At 35.1% G+C, this 11,011-nt stretch overlaps 3 protein-coding genes across 3 annotated transcripts; 2 read left to right on the forward strand and 1 right to left on the reverse strand.

The window, feature by feature from the left end:
• The first annotated feature begins 719 nt into the window (after window positions 1–719).
• Window positions 720–2,296, forward strand: LOC110731159 (peroxidase 42-like). The gene is made up of 3 exons (XM_021910990.1): window positions 720–725; window positions 842–1,007; window positions 1,814–2,296. Exons 1-3 carry the CDS (start codon window positions 720–722, stop codon window positions 2,221–2,223), a joined length of 582 nt encoding a protein of 193 aa, XP_021766682.1. The 3' UTR covers window positions 2,224–2,296.
• A 774-nt stretch (window positions 2,297–3,070) lies between these two features.
• LOC110731334 (phosphatidylinositol/phosphatidylcholine transfer protein SFH11-like) lies at window positions 3,071–5,750 on the forward strand. Its single transcript, XM_021911184.1, has 2 exons — window positions 3,071–5,024; window positions 5,182–5,750. The coding sequence occupies exons 1-2, from the start codon at window positions 4,287–4,289 to the stop codon at window positions 5,632–5,634; spliced, it is 1,191 nt and encodes a 396-aa protein (XP_021766876.1). The 5' UTR covers window positions 3,071–4,286; the 3' UTR covers window positions 5,635–5,750.
• A 78-nt stretch (window positions 5,751–5,828) lies between these two features.
• LOC110731160 lies at window positions 5,829–9,116 on the reverse strand. The gene is made up of 6 exons (XM_021910991.1): window positions 8,946–9,116; window positions 7,582–8,157; window positions 7,171–7,361; window positions 6,766–6,972; window positions 6,607–6,667; window positions 5,829–6,493 (listed from the first exon to the last, which is right to left on the reverse strand). Exons 1-6 carry the CDS (start codon window positions 9,114–9,116, stop codon window positions 5,999–6,001), a joined length of 1,701 nt encoding a protein of 566 aa, XP_021766683.1. The 3' UTR covers window positions 5,829–5,998.
• Window positions 9,117–11,011: the final 1,895 nt, after the last annotated feature.

Raw genomic sequence — 11,011 nt, forward strand, 5'->3', positions numbered from 1 at the left:
TTCACTATTCACTATTCACTATGATTAGAATAAGGACTATAGCTTTGAATTCCTCATTATATTTGGTTGCATTCTGTTATTGTCCTCATTTATCAATGGCTAAGTTTAGTGACATGCCAAAATTTATGGTGTATATGTCTGATTGCATTGTTTTTTTAAGCATGATTAAATAAATGTATTTTAGGCAACTTGTGAACAAATTATATACTGCATTTCTGGGTACTTGTTAAAAGTCCAAATTATTATACCAACTTGTTTTTAATATCAATTGTTCACAATTCACTAGATTCTAACTTATTGTTTGTATAAATTTCATATGAATGCATAAACCCATCTGTCCATCAATCCATAACTCCCAAAACAAGCAACATTATAATAACCCAATAATTTAAAAACATAATAACAAGAAAATTCAAAGTTAGTAAGGTGGGATCCAAAGCTGATGGTAACTGCAGGAAATTGATGAAATAAAGGCTAAAACTCCTAAAAGCAAATTAATTTTCTAAAGGAATATTTACCATATAACTTAGTTAATTTTTAATCTATATATAGTTCCATCATCTATTAATACACATATTTTCGAATAAATTTCTCTCAAACACGAATTATATTTATAAAGATAATGAATGAATTTATAGTTGCATACATCAACATGACCGTATTATAATATTGTAAGAAGTACTCCGTAACATTTACCAAAATATTTTGAGACATTATAGATGAAGGTTTATTTTTCGAATAGCAAAATGACAGCTAATATGGAACAAAAGAAGTACGTACCAATAATCTTGTAGTCGTGTTAATTAACGCATACATTATAGATGAAGGTTTATTTTTCTAGTTAGGAGGACCCCACATTCCTTTGAAAACAGGAAGGAGGGATGGAAGAAGGAGCAGAGCAGAGATATTGGAGCAATATCTCCCAGACCACAATGAGAGCATGAGTATGGTACTTGATAGGTTTAAGTCCATTGGAATTGACTCTAAAGGAGTTGTTGCTTTGCTAGGTAACTTTATTCATCATTTCTTGTTTACATGCTTGTCCTTACCACTATACATACATCTTAATATATGCTTATACGTACGACCGTTCTCATATACATGAAATAATTTTATTATGATCATACATGAAATAATTTTATGAGACGTAGTTTAGTTGGTTGTTATAACATTAAATTTTTAAATGATCTACTTATACGCAGATTTTAAATCTCATTTACATCAGTAGATATTCTTTAATTTATGACAAATTACTTGAAACATGTATTATTTCAAATATAATCTCACCAATTTTGAAAACAAAAGTAGTTTTCAATATGCATATAGACAAATTAAAGCAAAGTAACTATATATGTGGGGTTTATCACATGAATCTCATCATCCCATTTTCAATTATCCAAAGATACCATCACAAAGTGTTCAAGCAATTCAATTTAATATTCTTCTTTGATCTACTCAAGTTTCATTTTACTTTTGAATATATATTCCACTCAAATAAACTTTACTTTTGAGTCTTGTAAGTGACATCCAACAAAGTTTTTTTTTTGACCTTCTCTTCCAAGATTTCAATCTATTTACCAAATTTGTCTAATGATTATATATAGAGTACTACTAATTACTTTGATTAATTAACTTCTTAATCACAACCATTGATTAAGTACTTTCTTTTGGAAAATTAAGGTGTAATTATGGACCCACAAGGGCCAAAACCCTAATAAAAATAATTAATGCTTAGATAGTGAACCTTAACCAAAAAAATTAGAAAGCCAACTAAAGTTGGTAGTTAATAATTATTCAATTTAACCTTCAACAGGAGCTCATAGTGTGGGCAGAACCCATTGTACAAAGCTGGTCCACAGGCTGTACCCGGAAGTCGACCCAAACTTGAACCCGGACCACGTACCCCACATGCTAAAGAAGTGTTATGACCCGATCCCAGACCCAAAGGCGGTCCAATACGTGAGAAATGACCGTGGTACCCCTATGATTTTCGACAACAACTACTACCGGAACATATTGGACAGCAAGGGTTTACTCATTGTGGACCATCAACTAGCCACAGACAAGAGGACTAGACCATATGTGGTTAAAATGGCTAAAAACCAAGACTACTTCTTTAAGGAGTTTTCAAGGGCCCTAACCATTTTGTCTGAGAATAACCCACTTACTGGCTCTAAGGGTGAGATTAGGAAGCAATGCAGTGTTGTAAACAAGCTTCAATAGATCATCATCATCAACAACTAAATATTAATCCTTGTTATGCATGGATTAATTAATGTTACTAATATGTACGTGCTAATTATATTAAGTATTAGAATAAAATGGTGTTCTTATCATTTTAGTTCTATATATAATGGTATAGTTATCTTAATGATTGCATATACCATCATATTGTAAGCTTCTTTGCTTTCATGTTTCATGTAATGAGTGCAATATGCATGTTAGACTGTTAGTAAAAGTGGTGTTTTCTTTGTAAGATGTGAGGGAATTGTCAATTAATGTATCTCCCTTCTTTTTTTAAATGCCATAATATATTGACCGTATTACTCTAGTCATGTATAATTACTTCTCGTAATATTTAATTTACTAGTTCAAATTACTTTATCATTCTATATCATTGTAATTCATCGTGATTTATTATGTTGATAAATAAAGATTTAAAGAGTAAATAATTTTTTATTCTTTTCATTTTGAAGATAATTTAGAGTTCAATTGGTTGATTATTTAACTTCAGAAGCTCAAATCTAACTATTCTGTATATTAACTAATTTTAACCATGAATAGATCGAGTAATACTCAAACTTGACTCGGCTCATTTAGATTTCTAATAGCACAGTAAAAACTCTTTTTACTGAGTACAACCTAAGCCAATAATGATTGTACTTGTATTTGATAGTGAAGCAGCAAGTAGGGTAAAAAGAAATCATTTACATTCCTTAAATCCTTATCCATTATTACTTTATTAGTGTCGGTGGCTTGTGTTATGTGAATATCATATACTTGATTGTATAATTACAACTTGGAATGGCCCAAAAATTAAAGGGAGTGTTACATAGAAAAAGTCAATTTCAGAAAAATGTAGAATGTAGCAAATTATAATATATAGTGGACCATAAAATCATAGCACATGCATAACCTTATATTATATATTTATATGTATAGTGGGACATATTGTAAGAAAAAGATTCCAATATGATACTAGAGTAGGTAAGGATCCAATTATTCATATCTTGTTTCCAAATTAAACTAATGATTTTGTAGGTTATTTGAGGGCAATGGAGTTAATGATGCTTAGCTAAACAATAAATTTTCTAAACACTCTTTCTAATAAACTAATATATTAAATAGAATTGCAGGTTACTTGTATTAATCTAAAATCTTTTTTTTTTTTTTTTGTTATTCATGGTGATTTTTTTGTTTAAGTTAATGAAGTGTAGATGTATGAACCTCTTTTTATTTTATTTTTTTTGTTTAAGTTAATGTAGTGATAAATTGTTTTATAAAGATACATGAACTTTAATTTGATTTATAGTCGTCAATTTCAAGGTAATTTTGGCGCCCTAATGAATTGATTTGCCCTTGAAATTAGTGAAAGATGAAAAGATGAAAACTTTTAAAAAGAGACTTGATAATGGTAAGTTGGTAACCCAAATATGTCCCACAAATAAGTTAAGGTTTTGAACATGAATTATCATGGATATAAGAATTTAGTACTTTCAAGTATGTCATTGAGACTATATAAAGGTTAATAAGTTTAAAGATTACTCCGTATTATGAATAAAACAGTGATAAAGCCATTTAAAGAGACTAACAACTCTTCAACTAACACACATTTTGCCTTAAGTTCATGGGCCTAGCTTGGTTTAAACTTCCAATGAGGAAAGATGCAATCAGGCCCAAGCTAGCCGGGCCGATTCGGCTAGTACAGCAAGTCCGGTTTACAGCTTCTGTTTTACTACTATCAGGCCACATGACAACATGAATGTTATGATGCATGTAACTATGTAAGGTGTAACATACATTCCTTTAGTAAGCAGCAACATAGATTCTCTGATTTTTCTCTTTAAAAAGCATTTGCACTTGATTTCAACTATGGATTGTATGGAAAAGGTTTCAGGAATCTGTAGGTAGGTTAATCTAAGAAGACATACTCTATTTAGGTAACACAAAATATTCTATGCGGACCATGTAAGGCAAAAAAAATTATGTTACTTATGGTTAAGAAATTGTTTAGATATTCTAAGAGCGCGATCCACGAGTTGTTGTATTAGTTTTAGTCCTAGAAAATGTCTTCGTCTTTTAAGGTGTTACAAATTTTAGGGAAAAAAGTTTGGAGGAACAAAGGTGATGAGATAGAGGATGTACATGATCCTAATGATGATCAAGCTGTACAACAGTTACGCGAAGCACTGCTTCAAGAGCAGGACAGGCAGGTTATAGCAGATAGGAAGCCATATGATTATCATACTTTATTGAGGTTTTTGCATACAAAAGACTATGATATCTCAAAAGCTAAAGAATCATTTCTCAATCATCTAAAATGGAGGGAGGAGTTTGGGGTTGACGCGATTGCTAAAGAGTTTAAGTTTGAGGAATACAAAGATGTTCATAAGTTTTATCCTCATGGTTATCACGGCGTGGATAGAAGTGGGAGGCCAGTGTATATTGAGAGGATGGGGATGTTAGACCTTGAGGGACTTCTTCAGAGAACAACTCTTGATAGGCTGGTGAAGCATCATGTGTATGAGCAGGAAAAAACAGCGCGATTGAGGTACCCTGCTTGTACAGTTTCTGCAGGGAAGCGAATTGGTTCAACCACAGCTATTCTAGATGTGAAAGGGATTGGAATCTCTAGCTTCTCCAAACAAGCAAGATATCTGTTCTTGGAGTTTCAGAAGATTGACAGCAATTACTATCCTGATACTCTGAACAGCCTTTACATTGTCAATGCAGGGTCTGGTTTTCGCGCTCTTTGGAAGGCTCTGAAGACTTTTCTTGATGCACATACTGCTGCAAAGATACAGGTGCTTGTTTATTTGGTCCTTAAAAAAATTGTTCTTTTCAAATAGGTAAAGAAGCAAAATAATGCTAACTTTACAGGAAATTAAATTATTGTTCAAAAAAATAATAATTCTGAAACGTGTTTTCAATGCATCAGGACTAATAAAAGAATATGTGCAGGTTTTAGGGACTAACTTCAGAAGTAAACTCGTTGAGGCTATCGATCCAAGTAACTTGCCAAGTTTCCTTGGTGGAGAATGCTTGTGTTCTGATCATGGTGGATGTATGTTAAGCGATAAAGGACCATGGAATGATCCGGAGATTTTACAGCTGCTTAAGTCTAATAAGATTGAGGAGTATTATGATGATACAATGAAAGTGGAACAAACCTGGTTGAGTGCTCAAAGTACACCAGATTACAAAAACAAGCAATTCACAAAGGAAGGAGAAGATAATGCACCATTATCAGAAACAATAAAACAGCTGCAAATCACAGCTGATGAAGCAGAGAAAAGATTTCGCGCTATGGAAGCAGCACTTGGAGAGACTAAACAGGTGTTGCAAAGATTTTCAGAACAATTAAAAGGTCTGCAGTTGAAGTTGGTAAACACTGCAGAGTCGAAGACAAGTTGAAATACATAGTAGATTAGAATTAGTACTACTTATATCTTAGTTGTTATTATTCTTCTTGCAGTTGATCATAACAAAGTGTACTATATATAGTCCAAAATAAGTCACTATTAAAATTATGTTGCTATTGGTGTTTATGCATAGTAAATTAGTAATCTCACTACTGAAGTTTTCATTTTAAGAAAATGAACCAATAAGAGCCAAATTTTATTTATTTTATAATATCAAGAAATAAAATTTTCTTTTTCTTTTCTGTTCCTCCAATAAAAAAGAAAAAAAAAGGGTGCAAATGCATTATATCAGTGGACAATGGTGGGTAAAGGCGGCAACATAGAAAAGTCTTTGCACAATGCAACCTGACTAGAGTTTACTTATGCTCAGTACTGCTAGCAGACTCTGTAATGACAGCTTCGTTTGAATCAACATCAACGCGTGTTCTTAGTCCTTGGCTATAACAAGGCCATGGATGGACTGGCATGTAATGGCTCCGATAAATTCCATCTAAAGACCGACATTCATAAGTTGAAGCCGGGTGAGGGCAAGTAGGATATGCATTCTGAACCACAGGCCAATACATCAAAGGTGGCATTCCATTAGCTGGCCGAGGTGGGAACAACATCGGACCGTTCGGACATAAAGGATGTTGATTGTAAAATATATTAGGTTGCAGGGAGTTGAAGATTGTATGATTTGATGATGGCATAGTCTGAAATGCTGCTTTAGGCTTGACATGAGGTATTGTGCATGTTGCTTGTGAAGGCCTTTGTGAGTTTCCATTCCTTGCAGAACTTGCAGTTTGCTGCTGCTTTTCTTTTGATCTTTTTGTTGTCTTTGTATTAATCTTCTCAAATTCAGGACTAGCCTAAGGAAATTACACAAAAATGTCTCATATTACGAGCCAAAGATAGATAGGCTGTCAAAACAAAATAAATGCTAGTATAATACCGTGAATCAACTAAAAAGAAATCATCTTACAAGTTTAGAAGCTGAAGATTTTGCAAGGAAAAGCTCCTCCCCTGCTGCATCTTCATCTGTTCTGTAATTAAGTTCAATACAAATACAAAAGATCGATATTGTAATCGACATAATTATAGTTAGAACCTTATACATTGAGTACAGACTGAATTTACATACCTGTAGTACTTCTGCAACAGGTCTAAGCTTCTGTACTTAGTTTCCCTCTGAACAATGTCATCAGGAAAACCTGCCATAAAGAGCAGTGTGATACCAAGTGCCTTGAATAAGAAACTCCCCGTTCTAACATTGACTAGCCTCGCCATAAGGCAGATGAGTGGACCAAATGACTTCAGCTTGTTTCGTCCCATTCGTTGCCTTACATATCTTTTGCAACTCACATAAGGTTACATACTTATATTAGGTCACAAGTACAATATACATATGTAAATTTGTATTTTCATTAGCTAAGATAGAGCTATATATATAGTTACGTGCAAGATTAAATTGATAACTCCATGTAAGTTATGATAAGGTGTAATAAGTTCAGATAAGTATTTCTTAGTAATAGTAAGGAAGCCTTACTCATTTTGCGGAATGTTTCTTGTACTCCCACCATATTTGATGCTCAGAAACAAGCATGATGGACATGTAACATCACATGGGCGCATAGCTTGTTCCTCCTCTAGTATCCGAACAGGACATAACACTTGGTTGTGGCGATTGGGGTAAAACACCTTCCTCCTCACTCCAGGATTTTCGAATAAAACATGATCCTGTAATAATACATGAAATAAACAACCAAACTAACATCTTACTAGTTATGAAGCACAACAAACAACAAGAAATCATTTATAATACAAGAACTTATTTCATTGGTTACCCCTGGATTACTTTGTGATATATAAGGCTCCCCTTTCCTCAAATGCTGAAATGGTTGAAGTTCAATTCATACATATCATCACACCCATGCCTTAGGCCTAATGACGCGAAAACTATGATCTTCCTCATGGTATGAGCCTGAGCATTCTTCATATCAAGCACACAAGACTCCAATATTCCCCTTACTTCTTTGGGGCAAAAACCAACTTTAGGAGGCTTCTTTTGTAAAGACAAGTTTCTAAATCCTTTACTTTTCTTCACTTCTTCCCAATCTTGTTCCAATTTTTGACTCATACTCGAAACATCTATCTCATTTAGTCTATTTCGCGCACTTATCTCTTTGGAGTTCATACACGTTATTCCTTTACCAATGGCTTGGCCTACACCTTCTTCATCTACAATTTTCACATTATCTTGTGCATCTTCATAAGTGCACAATTCATCTTCATTATCATCACTATCATCTGTATGACCTTTACATTCCAACATAGATTCGACATCTTTAGATTTGTCGAAAAGCAAAGATTGTGTCTCATTATCCATACACATCCAACTTAAAACACCCTTCTCATGTTTCAAATCTTTTGGAGATCTTAGATTGTTGTCATTTATATCAAGTTTTTCAGCACTTTTTTCTATCTTTTGTCTCTTATGTTTCATGCTATCTTCAGTACTATTTGGATTACTAATCTGCAAAAGAAAAATTATAAAGTAGTAAGATTAAAGATGATCAAGCTGTCTAATGCAAGGAGATGCTTCATGGTTACTCCAAAAACATACATTAGCACAATTATCGAAATTAAGTAACTTGAAATAATATTAATTACTCCATAGTAATGTACATTGCAACAAATTTTTCTTAATCTAGTTGAGATTAATTTTTTTTTTTCACATATCGAAACCAATTCAATACAAGCAACCTCCATCACTAAGAAAAAGAACCTAGCTAGCTCCTCACCTATAATAGATTATTGTTCTAGGCCAGGGTTAGATATACGTAACCTTACCCCAAACTTTTATTATTTTTTGAATATTTATGACTCGTTACTCACGTACTACATACGATCAATGATAAAAACACACATGTACACTCTCTAGGATATGTAGAAGCTTTTAGTCCAATACAATCTTAGAGAAATTTGTTCAATATATGTGTATATCAATACATGTAGAATAATCTTTACTAAATAAAAGGGAAGTTTGGAAATAAAAAGTGTGTTTGATCAAATGTTTAAATCCGATTTAATTTAATCCCTAAGATTAACTTGGAGTGCTTCACTACCAACCTTTAGCTTCCTACATACTTCATAGAAAATAAAAAAATGATGAACTTAAGAAGAATATATTATTCCACATTAAACTTAGAATTAACCACCAATAATTTCATATATTCCATACAAAAAAAATTCACTTAAGAGGCAAGAAATTAAAATAAATCAAAATAAAAAAAAAATCAAAAATGAAATGAAAAAACATACTTGAACATTAATTTTCATGAGGGAAGTAGAAGAGCTCTTATCTCTTTCATGTTGTATTTGAGCTTCTAGAGCTGATATCCTTTGCAAAAGCTCGGCGTTTTTTCGCCTTTCGCTTTGTAGCTCTGCTTCTACTTCATCCATGTTTACCATAACTTCTTGTGCTTCATTCATTTCTTATACTATTGTATATTCATCATGCAAAAATTAAGGAAGAAGCAGCCTAACTAATTATAAGAAATAATCCCCCGGTATTCTCATTAGCCTCAAAGAGTATATATACAGAGAATACAAAATGCTAAACTAGGTTTACAATAAATGTCCTAATTATATACACAATATAATAATATAATACACCCCCGCAGTCGAAGCGGGAGGTTTGTGAACGCTAAGACTGTTGCGAAAGTCATCAAAGAGAAGTTGAGGAAGACCTTTGGTGAATATATCAGCAATTTGGTAGCGAGAAGGGACATGGAGTACACGTACTTGACCAAGAGCAACTTTCTCGCGCACAAAGTGAATATCCATTTCGATATGCTTGGTTCGTTGGTGTTGAACCGGGTTGCCGGAGAGATAAACTGCACTAACGTTGTCACAATAAACGACGATGGCTTTCTTGATGGGACAATGAAGCTCAAGGAGTAAGTTGCGCAACCAACACGACTTCGTAACAACATTAGCCACCCCCCTATATTTAGCCTCGGCGCTGCTCTTGGAGAGGGTAGGCTGCCGTTTGGCAGACCACGAAATCAGGTTGTCGCCGAGAAAGACACAGTACCCCGAGGTGGACCGACGCGTGTCGGGGCAGCCCCCCAATCCGCGTCTGAGTAAGCAATGAGGCCCGAGGTTGAGGAAGGATAAAGATGAAGACCGAGAGAGATATTGCCCTGAAGATACTTCAAAATTCGACGGATGGCAACCATGTGTTCTTGGCGAGGATCGTGCATATACAAGCACACTTGCTGTACGGTGTACGAAATATCCGGCCGAGTAAAAGTCAAGTATTGAAGGTCCCCGGCTAAGCTACGGTAAAGAGTGGGATCATCCACGGGAGGGCCGGAAGAGGAGCTCAATTTAGCCTTGGTATCGACAGGAGTAGCCGAAGGTTTACAAGATGACATATTCGCACGAGCAATGATATCGGCAGCATAAGATTTTTGAGAAAGGAACATACCCCCCGAATGTCGAGTGACTGAGATGCCAAGAAAGGAGCTAAGTGGGCCGAGATCAGTCATTGCAAACTCGGCACTTAGCCGAGCCATGATAGATAATCGAAGATCATTAGATGAAGAGGTGAGGACGATGTCATCGACATAAAGAAGAATATAGGCCAAGTCTTTCCCATTAGAGTAGACAAACAATGAGTTATCCGATTTGCTATGAGTGAAACCAATAGTAGATACAAAGGATGCAAACCGGTGATACCACGCCCGAGGGGCTTGCTTGAGGCCGTAGAGGGTCTTTTTGAGAAGGCAAACATGACCCGGGTTGTCCTTGTCACGAAGACCGGGTGGTTGATGCATATAGACGGTTTCGGCGATATCTCCATTCAAGAATGCGTTTTTGACATCCATTTGATGAATGCCCCAAGACTTGGAGATAGCAATGCTAAGAACGGCCCGAATAGTTGCCGGTTTGACCACCGGACTAAATGTCTCATCACAATCAATGTCAACTTGTTGATTCCTGCCATTAACCACAAGACGAGCTTTGTGTCTCTCAAAGACACCATTAGCATTCTTTTTATGTTTATAAAGCCAAATGCAAGGAATAACATTGACATTAGGGGGACGAGGAACTAACTCCCACGTCTTATTTTTAATAAGAGCATTAAACTCCTCCATCATGGCATTATTCCAATTCGGGTCGGAAAGCGCGTCATTTGGATTACGGGGTAGGGGAGATGGGGAAATTTGACAGTTGAGATCAAAGAGTTGTTTGGGCTTAAAAATCCCATGAGAGCTCCTAGTGGCAATAGACAAGGGAGGAGGGGGTTGTCTGCGAGTGGGTTGGCCCAAAATAGGAGGAGGGAGTATAGGAGAGTGAGTTTGGGCTTCATTTGAGGGAGT

This window comes from Chenopodium quinoa, unplaced genomic scaffold (genome assembly GCF_001683475.1).
Source record: "Chenopodium quinoa cultivar QQ74 unplaced genomic scaffold, ASM168347v1, whole genome shotgun sequence".
Classification (NCBI taxonomy): domain Eukaryota; kingdom Viridiplantae; phylum Streptophyta; class Magnoliopsida; order Caryophyllales; family Amaranthaceae; genus Chenopodium; species Chenopodium quinoa.

Excerpts from the sequence above, each read along its gene's own strand:
- LOC110731159 (XM_021910990.1), top strand. Across the intron at positions 1,008-1,813 it reads AGGAGTTGTTGCTTTGCTAG|GAGCTCATAGTGTGGGCAGA; the intron begins GTAACTTTATTC and ends AACCTTCAACAG.
- LOC110731334 (XM_021911184.1), top strand. The coding sequence starts at position 4,287 with ATGTCTTCGTCTTTTAAGGTGTTACAAATTTTAGGGAAAAAAGTTTGG. Across the intron at positions 5,025-5,181 it reads ATACTGCTGCAAAGATACAG|GTTTTAGGGACTAACTTCAG; the intron begins GTGCTTGTTTAT and ends GAATATGTGCAG.
- LOC110731160 (XM_021910991.1), bottom strand. The coding sequence starts at position 9,116 with ATGAATGAAGCACAAGAAGTTATGGTAAACATGGATGAAGTAGAAGCA. Across the intron at positions 6,973-7,170 it reads AGAAACATTCCGCAAAATGA|ATATGTAAGGCAACGAATGG; the intron begins GTAAGGCTTCCT and ends GAGTTGCAAAAG. Across the intron at positions 6,494-6,606 it reads AATCTTCAGCTTCTAAACTT|GCTAGTCCTGAATTTGAGAA; the intron begins GTAAGATGATTT and ends TAATTTCCTTAG.